General features: G+C 59.4%; 3 protein-coding genes across 3 annotated transcripts in view; all 3 read left to right on the forward strand.

Annotated features, from left to right (window-relative positions):
* The first annotated feature begins 1,018 nt into the window (after positions 1 to 1,018).
* Positions 1,019 to 8,753, forward strand: LOC142088964 (protocadherin gamma-A2-like). Its single transcript, XM_075164843.1, has 6 exons — positions 1,019 to 3,466; positions 3,892 to 3,989; positions 5,047 to 5,150; positions 6,111 to 6,137; positions 7,014 to 7,084; positions 8,613 to 8,753. The coding sequence occupies exons 1-6, from the start codon at positions 1,019 to 1,021 to the stop codon at positions 8,751 to 8,753; spliced, it is 2,889 nt and encodes a 962-aa protein (XP_075020944.1).
* Positions 8,754 to 10,026: 1,273 nt separating this feature from the next.
* Positions 10,027 to 18,774, forward strand: part of LOC142088578 (protocadherin gamma-A4-like) — a 119,951-nt gene continuing 111,203 nt past the window's right edge. The window contains exons 1-2 of the mRNA XM_075164012.1: positions 10,027 to 11,874; positions 11,910 to 12,611. Of these exons, the coding sequence (XP_075020113.1) occupies positions 10,138 to 11,874; positions 11,910 to 12,611 (2,439 nt within the window). The 5' untranslated portion in view covers positions 10,027 to 10,137. The remainder of the gene's footprint in view (positions 11,875 to 11,909; positions 12,612 to 18,774) is intronic.
* On the forward strand, positions 15,085 to 17,956 carry LOC142088914 (protocadherin gamma-A2-like). Its single transcript, XM_075164789.1, has 2 exons — positions 15,085 to 17,529; positions 17,921 to 17,956. Exons 1-2 carry the CDS (start codon positions 15,085 to 15,087, stop codon positions 17,954 to 17,956), a joined length of 2,481 nt encoding a protein of 826 aa, XP_075020890.1.

Consider the following 18,774-nt stretch of genomic DNA (forward strand, 5'->3'; position numbering starts at 1 on the left):
CTTTTGGACTAACGGGCTACGACTCGTAATACTCTGCGCGTCATATTACGAAAAAATATTCTACTTGACATATATTGCCATTACCACTTCGTTTTTCCCGTGCGGTAGAAATACCACGCCCGCGAAAGGCCTCTGGCTTGCTCCTGGTTGGGATCACGTTGATGAAAAGGAAGGATGATGTCGCACCGTTAAAGAAAAGCACGGCTTAGAGAAAGGCCAATGCAGGAAATCGCCAGTCACCATTTGAGGGGGGATCTCCATGGCTGTCTTGGGCTATTGGTCGTGATGTGGGAAATTAATGTGGCTGTATGACGCAGCTTTGATCTGCAGAAAGGGTGAGGGAAAAGTGATTCAAGCACGACTGCTACAAAAAGCTGCGCAATTCGTGGTGGAGACTGAGCTTTCGGACTAATGGGATAAGGCTGGCAGTATTTTACACGTCATATATTACTTGACATATATCGCCATTACCACTTCATTTTTCCCGTGCGGTAGAAATACCAGGCTCACGGGAGGCCTGTGCCTTCCTCCTGGCTGGGACCACCTCGAGGATCAAAGAAGAGGTGGGCTCGGGAAAAGGCCGCGCAAGAGGCCACCGCTGGACGGGCCCCGCTGTCTCCGTGGCGACGGTGCCGTCCCCGCGAGCTGTCCGTGGGAAAGGCAGGGCGGGCAGCGCTGGGCAGCGCTCGGTGCCTGCAGTGCCGGGAGGAGGCTGCGGGCGCCGCTGTTGACCGAGGAGGAGCGAGAGGAAGGCCGGAGCGCTGCAGGCAGCCCCGCCCGCTGCGGCCCGGCTCGCTCGCTCGCTGGCTGGCTCGGCGGCCGGGCGGTCTGCGAGCGTCCCCGCGGTGCGGAGCCGTGCTGCAGCGGGGCGGAGGGGCCGGCGGCAGCGGCCGGCAGCGGCGAGCCGGAGCCGGAGCGGCAGCGGCCGCGGGAGCCAGGGCCGTAGCGGGAGTCGGGTCGGCGGTGAGCGGCGGGGAGCTGCCGGCGGTGGTGCTGGGCCGGCGGGGCCGCGGCGGAGATGTGCGCGGCGGGGAGGCGCTGGGACCGGCGGGAGCGAGCCCTGCTGTGGTGCGTCCTGGTGGCGGCGTGGGAGGCGGCGTGGGGGCAGCTGCGCTACTCGCTTCCCGAGGAGATGCCGAAGGGCTCGTTCGTGGGCGACGTGGCCAAGGACCTGGGGCTGGAGCTGCCGGCGCTCCGCGACAGCGGCGTCCGCGTTGTCTCCGAAGGTAGGACGCAGAATTTCGCTCTGCACGGGAAGACGGGACATTTAGTGACGGCGGAGAGGATAGACAGAGAGCAGCTGTGCCGGCTGGTGGAGCAATGCGTGCTGCGCTGTGAGGTGATAGTGGAGGGGGAAATGCAGGTCTACGGAATCGAAGTGGAGATCACGGACATTAACGACAACGCGCCCAGCTTCCAGGACATTGAGGTGGAGGAGAGAATGAGCGAGGTGACAGCCCCGGGGTCGCGGTTTCCCCTGGCCGAGGCCCACGACCCGGACGTTGGCCAGAATTCCGTGCAGAGCTACGCGCTGAGCGGCGACGAGCACTTCTCGCTGGCCGTGCAGGCGGGCCCCGGCGGGGATCAGCGTCCCGAGCTGGTGCTGGCGAAGGCGCTGGACCGGGAGGAGGCGGCGTTTCACGAGCTGGTGCTGAGGGCGAGCGACGGCGGAGAGCCGGCGCGGACGGGCACGGCGCGGATCCGCGTGGCGGTGCTGGACGCCAACGACAACGCGCCCGTGTTCAGCCAGGAGGAGTACCCGGTGCGCGTGCCGGAGGATGTGCCCGTGGGCTCCGCCCTCGTCACCCTCACGGCCACCGACGCCGACGAGGGGCTGAATGGGGACGTGAAATACTCGTTGAAGAAAGTGTCGGAACTGGCTTCGGGAATTTTCCATCTGGAGTCCGAGACGGGAGCGATCACGCTGGTGCGGAGCCTGGACTTCGAGGAAGGCGACTCCTACGAACTGGAGGTGCAGGCACGGGACGGCGGGGGTCTCTTTGACACGGCGAAAGTCGCGATCTCGGTGACAGACGTGAACGACAACGCGCCCGAGATTTCGGTGCGGTCGGCGCTGAGCGCGATCTCTGAGGACGCGCCGTCGGGGACGGTGGTGGCCCTGCTGCACGTGCAGGACCGGGACTCGGGGGCGAACGGCGAGGTGCGGTGCTCGCTGGACGGGGGCGTCCCGTTCCGGCTGGAGAAGTCCTTCGAGGACTACTACCGCGTGGTGACGGCGAGGGAGCTGGACCGGGAGGAGGTGGCGGAGTACAACGTGACGGTGCGGGCGGCGGACGGCGGGTCGCCGGCGCTGTGGAGCAGCGCGGTGCTGGCGCTGCGCGTGCTGGACGTGAACGACAACGCGCCGGTGTTCGCGGAGGCGCGCTACAGCGCCCGGCTGCCCGAGAACAACGCGGCGGGCGCGCTGGTGCTGACGGTGCGGGCGACGGACGCGGACTGGGGGCAGAACGCGCGCGTGCGGTACCGGCTGTCGGAGGGGCGGGTGCGGGGCGCGCCGCTCTCGTCCTACGTGTCGGTGCAGGCGGAGACGGGCGCGCTGTACGCGCTGCGCTCCTTCGACTACGAGGAGGTGCGCGAGGTGGGGCTGTGGGTGCGGGCGGAGGACGGCGGCGCGCCGGCGCGGAGCAGCAACGTGTCGGTGCGGCTCGTGATCGTGGACGAGAACGACAACGCGCCGCAGGTGCTGTACCCGCCGGCGGCGGCGGCGGCGGCGGCGGCGGCGGCGGGCGCGGGCTGGGCGGGCGTGGAGCTGGCGCCGCGCTCGGCGGAGCCCGGGGCGCTGGTGGCCAAGGTGGTGGCGGTGGACGCGGACGCGGGGCAGAACGCGTGGCTGTCGTACGAGCTGGCCAAGGCGACGGAGCCGGGGCTGTTCCGCGTGGGGCTGCACAGCGGCGAGGTGCGCACGGCGCGCTCCCCGCTGGCCCGCGACGCGGCGCGGCAGAGCCTGGTGGTGGTGGTGAAGGACCACGGGCGGCCGGCGCTGTCGGCCACGGCCACGCTGACGGTGGTGCTGGCCGAGAGCGTGGCCGAGCTGCTGTGGGAGCTGGGCAGCGCGGCGGCGGCGCCGGGCGAGCCGGCCGGCAGCCTGACGCGGTGGCTGGTGGTGGCCGTGGCGGCCGTGTCCTGCCTCTTCCTCGCCTTCCTGCTGCTGCTGCTGGCGCTGCGCCTGCGGCGCTGGCGCCGCTCGCAGCTGCTGCCGGCGGGCAGCGGCGCCCTGCGCGGCGTGCCGGCCTCGCACTTCGTGGGCATCGACGGCGTCCGCGCCTTCCTGCACTCCTACTCGCACGAGGTGTCGCTCACCGCCGACTCGCGCAAGAGCCAGCTCCGCTTGTCGGGCGGCAGCTGCTGCGACACGCTCCCGGCCCGGCCGCCGCCCGACGAGCCCGCGCCGCTGCTCGGGGAGGACCCTGCCGGCGCCCGCCGCGCGGACCCCACCGCTGCCCCGGTGAGTTCCTCTGGCGCGACCTTCTCCGCGACGCTTGGCTCTGCCGTTTCCGTGCCCTTTCCGCGCCCTGGGCTGCGTCCTGCGCAGGGCCGAGGGTTGGTGTCGGGGAAGGCGAAGCTTCGCTGAGCAGCGCGCTGTGTGCTGGTGCCCCTTGCTCCCGGGAGGTGAGCGTGGGGTTGTGGCTCCGCGTTGCAGTTGGTGTGGGGGGCAGGGCTGCTGTTGGCTGGAGCTTCGTTTTTGCGGGTCTTTGTGTGTTTATCACGCGCCAAGTGGTTTTTCATTTTGTCCCCTGACAAGTGTAATACCGTTTTTGCTATCAGTATCAGTATCAGCAAGTTCAGATATCTTTATCAGCAAGTTCAGATATCTTTCCGACAGTAATTGTGTTGAGATTCAGAACGTTAATGGTCCCCTGTGTATCTTAGCTCGTCATCGTTTCTCTGTTCCCATCAGCCGTTCTGTTTCTCTATGATAACGTGGTGAGCAACGAAATGTCTTTATATGAGTCCGTGCTGCCATCTTTGTGCGCCGGGTGGAGGAATGGGCTGGGAAAAATCTCGTCTCTGATGAAGTCTGTCTGCTTGTTATGAAGATGAAAGAGAATCGTAAAAGTTGTGACTCTTTGAGAAAGTCCCTGTGTGGCTGCGAGTGAAGGGCTAGTGGAGGAAACGGGAGATGTGTTTTGCTGATTCCCCGTCTTTTAAGGTTGAGTTATTGCAGAAGGAGCTGGGTTTGTCTTGACTTGAAAATACATGCTATAGCAAGAGCCATACGAGGGCGGGAGGGGAGAGATTGAAGGTGCGGGGGGATATGTAAGGAGGGGAATATTCCCCCTCTGCAGATGTTCACTGACCCAGTCTCTCCTGGAGGACCTCTCTTCTTTTACTTTTAAACCCTTGATGTTTCTTCCCAGAACACTAGGGAGCAGACAAATGTATCTTCCTTCTTAGTACAGAGATGTAAAGATATCTATATGAAGTGCGTGGGTGGCCCTGTGCATGTCATAGGGAAATGATCTGGGCAACTGGCCTTTGATGACAAGTTATGCAAATTATGAGGGTCAAAAAACATCATGCAAGTTGTGAAGGGTTGGAGATGTGAGTCATGGGAGCGGTACATGAGGGCCTGTTGAAGGACACATGAGCTATGCTTTGCTCCTTTCCCTGTTCAGCTGAAGATCATGTAATGTGAGGTTTGGCTTCCCAAGTAAGTCTGGCCTGAGACATGTTACTCCAGCCATATTGGGAACCTGGGAGGTTCCTCCTGTGTGTTTGCAGGTTGTCGCAATGTATTCAACTGACAGCTTAATTCTGTACTTATATCAACTGCCATCATGGGAGCTTTGGGAGGAGCCAACAGGTTATTTATTCCCTGTGAAATACCTGGATTATGTGCCTATCCTAAGAGCCATAATCTAGAACATAATCTAGTATATTGTGATCCGTTCCTTTCTACAGGTGTTAACTTCTTGACTTGATTGTTGGGATGAGCTAAAGGTGGCTGTTGTCTCTGATAATGTGTACAAGATCACCTCTGTTCCATTTGTCTGACTGTCCCCTACGTGCCTTTCATGTTTACAGCTGTAAAGAGAAAGACTTTCATAGACGTCTTTCCTTAAAATGTCACTGGAAGAAATGCTCTTGCTTGTCACATACACCTGGTGAGAAGTCAACTCTTATCCATGGTAAGGAGAAGTTGTCTGAGCAACTTTTCTTTGGGTGGAGTCTATCTGCAAATGATGAAGATCATGGCAACCATGCAATCTGTGGAAGTGTTTGAGGAGAGTCTTGGGGGTGCTGTGTGTGAGGAGGTGCTGGTGGAGACATGGCACGTGTTTTGTTAATTCCCAGGGTTCACTGCTCAACTACATCAAATGAGACTGAAGGTGTCTTATTTTTGGATATCCCACTGCTCAGATTCCAACTGGCCAAGCTGTGGGTTCATCAGTTTGCTTTCCTGTTGCATGATGTTTCCTGTGAATGGTAGTTATTGAGCATAGGTTACACTTGAGGTTAAGATTGGAGAGTCATGTCCCTTCCAAGTTGCCCATGTGCTGAAGAAGGATGATGGTGTCTTTGAGTTAATGTTTTGTGACTGGGTCTTTATTGGAGCTGCAGATCGCTTATGCACATGAGAACATTTTATGTTCCTTCAAATTAGTGTGAGGAGCAGAGAAATCTCTTTGCATGTGTCCATGTTGTGGTCTTTGTTCTCAGAGAAGGAGAAGTTGTGTGTGCAACTTTTCTTTCAATGGTGTCTGTCTGCAAAGGTAGCTTTCCTGTTGTGTGATGTTTGGGCAGGCTGAAAAATTCTGACTGTCCAGAGATGGGGCAAGTGGAAAAATTTGCTGTGGTATAATTTGAAATGTCTGAAAGATAGGTTTAAAGGTTCAGTGTCTCCTGGTTGTTACATGGGGCCCACAGTTGTGGTTCCATGCATTTTCCCTTTTTTATAGTCCAAAGAAATTACATTGAGGAACTGTGGCTATGGTCTTAGGTGTGGGCTCCTGTGTGAGCCTCCTGTGGACTTTTTACCAACTAGATACTCTTCGTGTGTACCTTCTACAGTTGGTATCATCTGAAATGTTAAGCCACGATTGCTTCACTTCTGTAGGTTCCCCATTCTTGCCTTGTTTGTTGTCCAGGTCTAAAGCTGGTCCTCATTGTGGCTGGTAACCCTTAAAACATGAAAAGATCGTTTTACGGTGGGGAAGCAGTTTGCATCCATGGCTTGAAGGTGTTCAGCTGCCGAGACAAAGACATTGATATACTTCTGTTTCCCTAAAAGGTCACTGAAGGAAATGCTCTTTTCCCTGTGACTGACATATGGCCAAAATTTTGGTTGTTGTCCATGGTGCAACTAAAGGCTGTGAATGCAGAGCAAGGCGGGTGGAAGGCTGGCTTCGAACTAGGAGAACAGGTGGGTCAACATGGTTTTGGCTGAGCAATGGTTTGATTTCCTACCTGGTGCCAAGGCCTGTGCCATTTATAGTGTGATAATGGATTCCTTGTCCTGAAAGGCAACGGTAGTCCTCCAACATTAATAAAGTGTTTGTGGAATAACTGTGCATGTAGAACGATGATGCATGTGTAGAATGGCTCATAATTCTTGTGTGAAAGCTCCTTTATCCATCTGAATTTCCCTGTAACAATGCGATGTACAGTCTCTTCATAGTTGCAATTATGCTTTCTTTCAAGCCTTTGTTTCCTGGAAGGTCGTGGTTCATTTTCCCCATTTCTGGACAGTGCTTTTTGCACTTGAAACTGGGAGTGTTGCTTTCCAGCAAATACTCACTTCAGCCCCCTAAGACAGAATTTTTTGTGTGAGGAAAATGAAGCAGAAGCTAAAGGAGAATTTCTTGCTGTAATTTCTCAGAAGATTTAGCTTGAGAACAAGGCCTATGATAAGTTCTATAATCTTATGGCTTCATGGGAGACTAGCAGACAACATATTGGAAAAATTGATGAGAGCTGATAACTATTTCTTAAACTGAAACCCCCTACTCTGTAGTCCAGAGTAAGACTTCAGGGCCGCACTTGTGCTTAAGCCTTCAGTGACTTCCAGGTGCTCTTACGGATGAATTTCATTGCCCACAGTGGAGACCAAGAAGACTTCCCGGTGAGTTTCTCTGACAATGCTTTGTCTTCTAATGCTTCCTTGCCTTGCTTGTCTGATTTATGGTTTTGTTTTTCTTTACGTGGTCTTATGTGTAGGTAGGTTTGCTTGTAATTATCAGCATAGCTTCGTTTAGCAATGCGCCGTGTGTTAGTGCCTCTTACTCATGCTGCAGCGGGTGTGAAAGGCAGGAGATGTGAGGGTATCTTTGCGTTCTATTTTTGTTGGGGGGAATAGATGTAAACATGACATTTAGTATAAGCCGTATCTCTGTGGAACAGTGCGTGTGATAAAAGAGGGGAAGAGATTCCCCCTAAGCTGATGCCTTGATTCTCTATTGGGTGACCGTTCCTCTTTTACTTTGGCCATTTATCATTGCTGTGCTTAGAATCCTTCTTTTTCTTCTCAGAATGATGATTAGCAGACAAAGGTACCTCCCTTCTTGGTGTGATCGTAGTGCATTGTGCTCTCATGATACGTTTTTGCCAATTTTGAGAAGGTCAGAAGCAAACCTGCAAGTTGTGTAGGGTTGGAGAGAAGACAGGGGAGCTCTGTGTGTGAGGCTATAGAAGAACAGATGGTCATTTCCCTGCTTGTCATAGATAACACAACCGTGTGCTGCCTAATGGAGTACCATGCCATAGGAGTTGCTTCTGCTCAAGAAGTTTGGCCTAAGAAATGTTATTCCACCTGATCCATTCATTTTTGTCTGTTTCTAACTCTTGCCTTGCTTGTTGTCATGAGCTAGAGCTCGACCTCAGGGTGTCTGATGAAATGGGGAAGGTCACATCTGTTCCAACTGTCTGAGTGCAGGGGCAGTTCCCGCACACACCTTTGATGTTTACAGCTGTGAAGGGGAAGGCTTTCCTAGGCCTGCGTGTGCTCCCAGAGGCACACTTGTCTGTAGGGAAAGAAAGCAAAACCATCTCTAGTGCAGTCCTCAAAGTGCAGAGTGGCAACCCAGCCCAGCCAAGGTTTCCATGAACTGACTGGGGGTCAGTGGGAGAACGTGTGCAGGGTGACCCCTACGTGGACCCCCATAACATGGTGGCCACTCAATTGGAGAGACATGGGTTTGACAGATGGACTGTTAGAGGGAGAAGAAACTGTGTGGATGGCCGTGTCCAAAGAGTTATCGTTGAGTTATCGTTTCCAAGTGGAAACCAGTAACATGTGGTGTTCCTCAAGGGTCCGTACTGGAACCAGCGCTATTTAGTATTTTCCTGAATGACATAGACAGTGGGACTGAGTGCACCCTGAGCAAGTTTGCAGATGACACCAAGCTGAGTGGTGCAGCTGATTTGCTAGAGGGAAGGGATGCCGTCCAGAGGGACCTCGAAAGGCTGGAGATGTGGGCCTGTGTAAACGTCATGAACCCAAGTGCAAGGTCCTGGACGTGGGTCGGGGCAATCCCCAGTTTCCATACAGACTGTGGGATGAATGGATTGAGAGCAGCCCTGCAGAGAAGGACTTGGAGGTACTGGTGGGTGACAAATGGGACATGAGCTGGCCATGTGCACTTGCTGCCCAGAAAGGCAATCATATCCTGGGCTGCATAACAAGTAGCGTGGTGGTTCCCTCCCTCTACTCTGCTTTCATGAGACCGCACCTGGAGTATTGTGTGCAGCTCTGGGGCCCACACTACAAGAAGGATATGGACCTGTTCCAGTAGGTTCTTCAGCCTGGAGAAGAGAAGGCTCTGGGGAGACCTTATTGCTGCTTTTCAATATATAAAGGGGGTTTATAAGAAAGAGGGAGAGCACCTTTTTACCAGGGCCTGTTGTGACAGGACAAGCGGCAATGGTTTTAAACAGAATGAGGGTAGGTTTAGATTGGACATAAAGAAGAAATGTTTTATGAGGATGGTTGTGAGACACTGGAAGAGCTTGCCCAGGTAAGTTGTGGATGCGCCATCACTGAAAGTGCTCAAGGTTGGGTTGGGCGGGGCTTTGAGCAACGTGACCTGGTGAAGGATGTCCCTGCCCATGGCAAAGTGGTTGGAATAGGTGATCTTTAAAGGTCCCTTCTAACATAAACCATTCTTTGATTCTGTGAAAGACTTGACGTGGCTTTGCACTTTCCCATTTTCAGTGCCTCAATTATGGAGATGCAAAAGAAGGAACTTTAGTGAATCAGAATCAAACTAATAAAGGTCATTCTGTTATCTTAGCATAGGGCTATACACATTACCTTTAGGGTGATATAATTCTCAGTGTAAATGTTCTGCTCCCTACAAGAAAAATCAACAGTGGGACAAACGTCAGAGGCACACATGAGCAAACGGAAGAAATGCAGGGAAGATGGAAACCCTTTGCAGGTCTGCAATTAGAGGTTTGCAATTACTTTTGCTTCATTCTGTTTCTGATTACATATTGATTACTCCCACACGAACATTTCCTTCTTGATTTTTGTCGCGGTCAGGAAAGCAGAATGTAAAATAAAGTCTTCCGCTGGTTCCCTTGAGAGTTTATTAAGGGCAGCTGAGTTCGTTTCTTTATTGCTCTGCCACGAACGAATATTTACTACTGACTATTGATTGATATTCAAGGAGATGACCTAAAAGTACCCGACAGCGTGTCTGGTTTAAACGCCTTTGGAGCTGCATTAAGCAAGTGCCCCTCCGAGTATTCCCCGTTAGAATTAGGAATCTTCCTGAGTTTAATAAAGGAGAGACCCCAGAGGCGGGTGCAGCCCCTCAACAGCGCGGCCAAAGCCCGGGCCGCTGCGAGCGCGGCCATCAGCCGGCTGCGGTGGCGTCGCGGCGCCTCCGGGTGCCGCTGTTGGCCGACGCGGCGCGGCGCCGGAACCAGAGCCGGCGCCGGAGCCGCCGCAGCGTCCTGCCCCCGCAGGCTGCTCGCTCGCACGGCGCCGGCCAGAGCGGCAGCGGCACGGGCAGCAGAGGCGAGAGGCGGCGCGGCGCGGGGAGCAGCGGCGTCCGAGCCGGCGCCGAGCTCGCTGCCCTCCGGCGGCCCCTGCGCTCGCTGCGGAGCGTGGCTGGAAGGGAGGGAGGGCAGCGGCAGCGGCAGGAGGGAGGAGCGCGGCGAGCGCTGCCGAGCATGGCGGGCAGGCAGAGGCAGAGCCGCGGGCGAGCGGCCGGGCGAGTGGTGCTGCCCGCTTTGCTGCTGTGCTTGTGGTGCCGGGCGGCGGCGGAGCGGATCCGCTACGCCATCCCCGAGGAGCTGGGCAGAGGCTCGCTGGTGGGGCCGCTGGCGCGGGACCTGGGGCTGAGCCCGGCGGAGCTGCCGGCACGCAAGCTGCAGCTCAGCGCGGAGAAGCAATACTTCGGCGTGAGCGGGGAGAGCGGGAACCTGTACGTGAGCGAGAGGCTGGACCGGGAGGAGATGTGCGGCGAGTCGGCGTCCTGCTCCGTCAGCTTCGAGGCGCTGGTGCAGAACCCGCTGAACGTTTTCCACGTCGAGGTGGCCATCCAGGACGTCAACGACAACGCGCCGCGTTTTCTTAAGGACAACATTCACTTCGAAATCATTGAATCGACACCTCCCGGCGCCCGTTTTTACTTGGGCGTAGCCGAAGACGCGGACGTGGGCAGCAACTCGCTGCAGGGCTACGAGCTGGAGGCCAACGCGTACTTCGCGGTGGAGGTGAGGGAGAGCCAGGACGGCAGCAAGTTCGCGGAGCTGGTGCTGCGCCGCGCGCTGGACCGGGAGAGCGAGCAGAGCCTGCGGTTGGTGCTGACGGCGCTGGACGGCGGCGAGCCGCCCCGGAGCGGCACCGCCCAGCTCTGCATCAACGTCACCGACGCCAACGACAACCCTCCCGTGTTCGCGCAGGACCGGTACCGCGCGAGCCTGCGGGAGGACGCGCCGCCGGGCTCGCCGGTGCTGAACGTGTCCGCTTCCGACGCCGACGCCGGCACCAACGCCCGCATCACCTACGGCTTCGGGGAAACGCCGGCCAAGGTGCTTCAGAAGTTCGTGGTGGACGCGGAGAGCGGGGCCGTCACGCTGCAGGAGGCGCTGGACTTCGAGGACACGCGAGCGTTCAGCCTGGCCGTGGAGGCGAGGGACGGGGGCGGTCTGGCGGCGCACTGCAAGGTGGAGGTGGAGGTGCTGGACGTGAACGACAACGCGCCCGAGGTGACGCTGACGTCGGTGTCGAGCCCGGTGCCCGAGGACGCGCCGTCCGGCACGGTGGTGGCCCTGGTGAAAGTTCGGGACCGGGACTCCGGGGAGAACGGTCAGGTGTGGTGCGAGCTGTCGGGCGAGGCGCCGCTGTCGATCGTGGCGTCGTCGGGCGGCTCGTACAAGGTGGTGACGGCGAGCGCGCTGGACCGGGAGCAGGCGGCCGAGCACCGGGTGACGGTGGTGGCCAGGGACCGGGGCAGCCCGGCGCTGTCCAGCCGCGCGGCGCTGGTGCTGGAGGTGTCGGACGTAAACGACAACGCGCCGGTGTTCGAGGAGGCCGCCTACAGCGCCTTCGTGGCGGAGAACAACGCGGCGGGCGCGCCGGTGCTGCGCGTGCGCGCGCGGGACGCGGACGCGGGCGCCAACGGGCGCGTGAGCTACTGGCTGGCGGGCGGCAGCGCGGGCGCGGCGGGCGCGGCGGCGTACGTGTCGGTGGAGGCGCGGAGCGGCGCGGTGTACGCGCAGCGCTCCTTCGACTACGAGCAGTGCCGCGAGTTCGCGGTGGCGGTGCGGGCGCAGGACGGCGGGGCGCCGGCGCGGAGCTCGACGGCGACGGTGCGCGTCTTCGTGCTGGACCGCAACGACAACGCGCCGCGGGTGCTGTGGCCGGCGGCGGGCGCGGGAGCGGCGGGGAGCGCGGGGTGGCGGGCGCGGCGGCGGGCGCGGCGGCGGCGCCGTTCGAGGTGGTGCCGCGGTCGGCCGCGGCCGGGTACCTGGTGGCCAAGGTGGTGGCGGTGGACGCGGACGCGGGGCGCAACGCGTGGCTGTCGTACGAGCTGGTGCAGGCGGCGGAGCCGGCGCTGTTCCGCGTGGGGCTGCACAGCGGCGAGGTGCGGACGGCGCGGGCCGTGTCGGAGCGGGACGCGGCGAAGCAGCGGCTGGTGGCCGTGGTGAAGGACCACGGGCAGCCGGCGCTGTCGGCCACGGCCACGCTGCACGTGGTGCTGGCCGAGAGCTTGCAGGAGGCGCTGCCGGAGCTGAGCGAGCGGGCGGCGGGCGCCGACTCGCCGGCGGAGCTGCAGTTCTACCTGGTGCTGGCGCTGGCGCTCCTCTCCGCCCTGTTCCTGCTGAGCGTGGCGCTGGCCGTGCTGGCGCGGGTGCGCCGGGCCGGGCCGCCCGCCGTCCTGCGCTGCCTGGGCGCGCAGCGCTTCTCCGTGGCCGGCGCCGCCTTCCCGGCCGACTTCTGCGAGGGCACCTTGCCCTACTCCTACAACCTGTGCGTGGCGCCGGGCCGCGCCGTCGCCGAGGGCGCTTGGCTGCCGCCGCCGCCGCCGCTGCCCAGCCTGCCGGCGGAGGAGCTTGTGGGCGGGGAGCCCTGCGGGAAGCGGAGCCCGAGCAGCAGCGCCGGCGCGGGAGAGCCGCCCGCGGACCCCGACGCACCTCAGGTCTGTAAGCCCGTGAGGCCCTTGTCCCTGAGCCTTTCCTAACCTCACGCCCAGGGTGGTGGGCTGTAGCTCTTCGTGTGTCTGCTTTGGCCCCTAGTGCCGACCTGAGTTTCCGTGAAGGAATGAAATCATCCTGTACCGCCCCTTTTTTGGCAGCAGGCGGTGTGAAGTGGCATTTCCAGCCTCATCAGTTGTCACGCGTGTAGGCTGAGTGGGGAGGTTCTCTTCATTCATCTTGTGCTGGACACAGTGGTAGAGGTGTGTTGAAGCTCTTCGATGGAATGAGCTCTGCTGATGCTGGACGTCGACAAGGCGTTTTTCATTTTCTTTTTTCATTTTCCACTCGTAGCATGCAGTTAGTGATAGCGCGTCTTGATTCATCCCGCGTTCTGGTTCAGCTGAAAAGTAATGGTTAATGCGGATCCTTACTGTGTAGAATGAGGTCCTTGCGTCTTTTTGTATCTCAGTATTGGGCGATTAAAGTTATTTGAAAGAATTACTTAATTTCCAACGTGTGCTGTTGCAGGGTCACCATGGCCTTAACTCATTCAGCTTTTACCTTTTCGGGCCCATCATACAGATACTCTTGTGGCCTGCAGCTGCTTTATATGTGATCGTAGCAATTCCTTTTATCTTGTTGGCTTGCTTGGGTTATCTTCCCCATCGTTTGCCTCTAGCCGCTCATGCAATCTAAAAGGATCCCAAGGTGTGGACTTCCTTCCACCTTCCAGAGTCATCTACTTCTCTTCTTTTCCATTCAGTGTCAACTGTTGAGAGACATGATGACTCCAGCAATTCCTATCATTACTAAATTATTCCTGAGTTCTTGTTTCATCTCCACCCTAGCAGTTATATTATGTAGCGAACATGTATCCCGTTTAGATCCTCTTTGTCCTCGATTTCCTCGGGTGGTGTGGGTGGGAGGTGCTGATCCGTGTCTCCATGAAGGATTGAAAGTTCAGGCAGTTGGCGTCTGCACTTCTGGGTTCATCGCTGGTCCCAGTTTCAGGGTGAGCTGAGAAGTTGTGACTGTGAAGCTTGTGTTGTCTGAAATGTTGTAAGTTAGTAAGGGTGAAGGTGGATCCTTCCTGAGCAAAATGAGATCCACTAATTCTACCGACGAGGTGGGGAAAATGGGGCTGACGCTTCGTGTTGGAGATTTTTCCTTCCAGGTTGCTTTTTCCTGAAGCGATAGATTTGGTCCTTGTTGACGGCTGAACAAAAACCCGTTGGTCAATGCCGTTTCGGTTTTGGAGACCCAAAAGAGTGAGTGTGTGACGCCATGAATGGAGAAGTTACAGATGGTTCCTCCGCATTGCCGTCTGCCCTCCCATTTTTTGGGGGGAAGGCCGCTGCAGAAATGGCAGCACGAGTGAGGCTGACTAATTTTTTCCAGGCATTGTTTCTCTGAGTTCTTTGTGCAGTTATTTCTCATTTTTTCCCGCCTCTTTTCTTACTGTTCCTGATCTGTCTGAGTGTCTAAGTCCTAAGTGTAAGCAGAGCCTGTACTGTGTGAGGTTACAATGCAAAATTCCGAAGTGGTGGTTGGAGAAGGGGGAGAAATGGAGGCTGATTCAGAGCAGCCTCCGACGTGCAGCTGAAAAGTGTCAAAGTCGAGAGGGAAGGGCCGTCTCTGAGGAGGACTCCTTTTGAGGGGGGGTCTCCATTGCTGCTTTGTTCTATTGGTCGGGATGTGGGGAATTAATGTGGCTGGTGGCGTTCCAGTGTGACGCCGTATTGGACTGCAGAAAGGGTGAGGGAAAAGTCATTCAAGCACGACGGCTGCAAAAGCTGCGTAATTGGTGGTGGAGATTGTGCTTTTGGACTAACGGGCTAAGACTCGTAATATTCTGCACGTCATATTAAGAGAACTGTGTATCTATATGACATCACGATTACAAAAACACTTTTCCCATGCGGTAGAAATACTATGCCCACGGGAGGAGTGTTATTTCTTTCCGGTTGGGATCGCCTCGAGGATCAAAGCAGAGGTGGGCTCGGGAAAAGGCCGCGCAGGAGGTCACCGCTGGACGGGCCCCGCTGCCTCCGTGGCGACGGTGCCGTCCCCGCGAGCTGTCCGTGGGAAAGGCAGGGCGGGCAGCGCTGGGCAGCGCTCGGTGCCTGCAGTGCCGGGAGGAGGCTGCGGGCGCCGCTGTTGACCGAGGAGGAGCGAGAGGAAGGCCGGAGCGCTGCAGGCAGCCCCGCCCGCTGCGGCCCGGCTCGCTCGCTCGCTCGCTGGCTGGCTCGGCGGCCGGGCGGTCTGCGAGCGTCCCCGCGGTGCGGAGCCGTGCTGCAGCGAGGCGGAGGGGCCGGCGGCAGCGGCCGGCAGCGGCGAGCCGGAGCCGGAGAAGGATCCGGAGCCGGAACGGCAGCGGGAGCCGGAGGGGGAGCGGGAGCCGGAGCTGGAGCCGGGTCGGCGTGAGCGGCGGGGAGCTGCCGGCGGTGGTGCTGGGCCGGCGGGGCCGCGGCGGCGATGTGCGCGGCGGGGAGGCGCTGGGACCGGCGGGAGCGAGCCCTGCTGTGGTGCGTCCTGGTGGCGGCGTGGGAGGCGGCGTGGGGGCAGCTGCGCTACTCGCTTCCCGAGGAGATGCCGAAGGGCTCGTTCGTGGGCGACGTGGCCAAGGACCTGGGGCTGGAGGTGCAGGCGCTCCGCGACAGCGGCGTCCGCGTTGTCTCCGAAGGTAGGACGCAGTATTTCGCTCTGCACGGGAAGACGGGACATTTAGTGACGGCGGAGAGGATAGACAGAGAGCAGCTGTGCGAGAGTGTGGAGCAATGCGTGCTGCGCTGTGAGGTGATAGTGGAGGGGGAAATGCAGGTCTACGGAGTCGAAGTGGAGATCACGGACGTTAACGACAACGCGCCCAGCTTCCGAAAGGAAGAAACGGAGCTGAGAATGAGCGAGACGACAGCCCCGGGGTCGCGGTTTCCCCTGGCCGAGGCCCACGACCCGGACGTGGGCCGGAATTCCGTGCAGAGCTACGCGCTGAGCGGCGACGAGCACTTCTCGCTGGCCGTGCAGGCGGGCCCCGGCGGGGATCAGCGTCCCGAGCTGGTGCTGGCGAAGGCGCTGGACCGGGAGGAGGCGGCGTTTCACGAGCTGGTGCTGAGGGCGAGCGACGGCGGAGAGCCGGCGCGGACGGGCACGGCGCGGATCCGCGTGGCGGTGCTGGACGCCAACGACAACGCGCCCGTGTTCAGCCAGGCGGAGTACACGGTGCGCGTGCCGGAGGACGTGCCCGTGGGCTCCACCCTCGTCACCCTCACGGCCACCGACGCCGACGAGGGGCTGAACGGGAACGTCAAATACTCGTTGAAGAAAATCACAGAGAAAGCCTCGAAGATTTTCCATCTGGAGTCCGAGACGGGAGCGATCACGCTGGTGCGGAGCCTGGACTTCGAGGAAGGCGACTCCTACGAAGTGGAGGTGCAGGCACATGACGGCGGGGGTCTTTCCGACACGGCGAAAGTCGCGATCTCGGTGACAGACGTGAACGACAACGCGCCCGAGATTTCGGTGCGGTCGGCGCTGAGCGCGATCTCTGAGGACGCGCCGTCGGGGACGGTGGTGGCCCTGCTGCACGTGCAGGACCGGGACTCGGGGGCGAACGGCGAGGTGCGGTGCTCGCTGGACGGGGGCGTCCCGTTCCGGCTGGAGAAGTCCTTCGAGGACTACTACCGCGTGGTGACGGCGAGGGAGCTGGACCGGGAGGAGGTGGCGGAGTACAACGTGACGGTGCGGGCGGCGGACGGCGGGTCGCCGGCGCTGTGGAGCAGCGCGGTGCTGGCGCTGCGCGTGCTGGACGTGAACGACAACGCGCCGGTGTTCGCGGAGGCGCGCTACAGCGCCCGGCTGCCCGAGAACAACGCGGCGGGCGCGCTGGTGCTGACGGTGCGGGCGACGGACGCGGACTGGGGGCAGAACGCGCGCGTGCGGTACCGGCTGTCGGAGGGGCGGGTGCGGGGCGCGCCGCTCTCGTCCTACGTGTCGGTGCAGGCGGAGACGGGCGCGCTGTACGCGCTGCGCTCCTTCGACTACGAGGAGGTGCGCGAGGTGGGGCTGTGGGTGCGGGCGGAGGACGGCGGCGCGCCGGCGCGGAGCAGCAACGTGTCGGTGCGGCTCGTGATCGTGGACGAGAACGACAACGCGCCGCAGGTGCTGTACCCGCCGGCGGCGGCGGCGGCGGCGGCGGCGGCGGGCGCGGGCTGGGCGGGCGTGGAGCTGGCGCCGCGCTCGGCGGAGCCCGGGGCGCTGGTGGCCAAGGTGGTGGCGGTGGACGCGGACGCGGGGCAGAACGCGTGGCTGTCGTACGAGCTGGCCAAGGCGACGGAGCCGGGGCTGTTCCGCGTGGGGCTGCACAGCGGCGAGGTGCGCACGGCGCGCTCCCCGCTGGCCCGCGACGCGGCGCGGCAGAGCCTGGTGGTGGTGGTGAAGGACCACGGGCGGCCGGCGCTGTCGGCCACGGCCACGCTGACGGTGGTGCTGGCCGAGAGCGTGGCCGAGCTGCTGTGGGAGCTGGGCAGCGCGGCGGCGGCGCCGGGCGAGCCGGCCGGCAGCCTGACGCGGTGGCTGGTGGTGGCCGTGGCGGCCGTGTCCTGCCTCTTCCTCGCCTTCCTGCTGCTGCTGCTGGCGCTGCGCCTGCGGCGCTGGCGCCGCTCGCAGCTGCTGCCGGCGGGCAGCGGCGCCCTGCGCGGCGTGCCGGCCTCGCACTTCGTGGGCATCGACGGCGTCCGCGCCTTCCTGCACTCCTACTCGCACGAGGTGTCGCTCACCGCCGACTCGCGCAAGAGCCAGCTCCGCTTGTCGGGCGGCAGCTGCTGCGACACGCTCCCGGCCCGGCCGCCGCCCGACGAGCCCGCGCCGCTGCTCGGGGAGGACCCTGCCGGCGCCCGCCGCGCGGACCCCGCCGCTGCCCCGGTGAGTTCCTCTGGCGCGACCTTCTCCGCGACGCTTGGCTCTGCCGCTTCCGTGCCCTTTCCGCGCCCTGGGCTGCGTCCTGCGCAGGGCCGAGGGTTGGTGTCGGGGAAGGCGAAGCTTCGCTGAGCAGCGCGCTGTGTGCTGGTGCCTCTTGCTCCCGGGAGGTGAGCGTGGGGTTGTGGCTCTGCGTTGTAGTTGTTGTGGGAGACAGGAGAAGCGGGGCTGCTTTTGTCTGGAACTGGGCAACAACTGATCCCTTGACGAGGTCTGTCTGCCTGTTATGGAGATGAAAGAGAATCGTAAACGTTGGGACTATTTAAGAAAGTCTCTGTGTGGAGCGTGTGAAGGGCTAGTGGAGGAAATGTTTTTTGCTGATTCCCCATCTTTTAAGGTTGACTTATTGCAGAAGGAGCTGGGTTTGTCTTGACTTGAAAATACATGCTATGGTAAGAGCCATATGAGGGCGAGAGGGGAGAGATTGAGTGTGCGGGGGGAGATGCAAGGAGGGGATATTCCCCCTCTGCAGATGTTCACTGACCCAGTCTCTCCTGGAGGATCTCTCTTTTACTTTTAGAATCTTGATGTTTCTTCCCAGAAGACTAGTGAGCAGACACTTCTGAATAGACATTCTGCACTTCTTAGTACAGAGATGTAAAGATACCTATGTGAAGTGGTTGGGTCATCCTTCTGCATGTTGAAGAGAAACGGTCTGCATAACTGGCTCTTTGATGACAAGTGCTTCCAAATTATGAGGGTCAAAGAACCTCATGCAAGTTGTGAAGAGTTGGAGATGAGAGTCATGGGAGCTGTACGTGAGGGATTGTTGAAGGACACAAGAGAGATGGTTTGCTCCTTTCCCTGTTCAGTGCCCAGCTGTAGGGTCATGCAATGTGAGTTTCATCTTCCCAAGTAAGTTTGGTCGAATACATGGTACTCCAGCTGTATTGGGAGCCCTGGGAGGTGCCTCCTGTGTGTTTGGAGGTTGTCGTGATGTATTCAACACCTTAATTCTATACTTACGGCAAGTCCGATAATGGGATATTTGGGAGGAGCCAACTGATGATTCATTCCCTACTAAAGACCTGAATTATGTGCCTATCCTAAGAGCCATAAACTAGAAAAGTATGTTGTGATCCCTTCCTTTCTGCAGGTGTTAACTTCTTGCCTTGCTCGTTGTAATGATCTGAAGGTGGGCTGATGTCTCTGGTAATGTGTGGAAGATCATATCTGTCACATTTGTCTATG

The sequence above is a fragment of the Calonectris borealis genome, chromosome 15 (assembly GCF_964195595.1).
Source record: "Calonectris borealis chromosome 15, bCalBor7.hap1.2, whole genome shotgun sequence".
In the NCBI taxonomy this organism is placed as follows: Eukaryota; Metazoa; Chordata; class Aves; order Procellariiformes; family Procellariidae; genus Calonectris; species Calonectris borealis.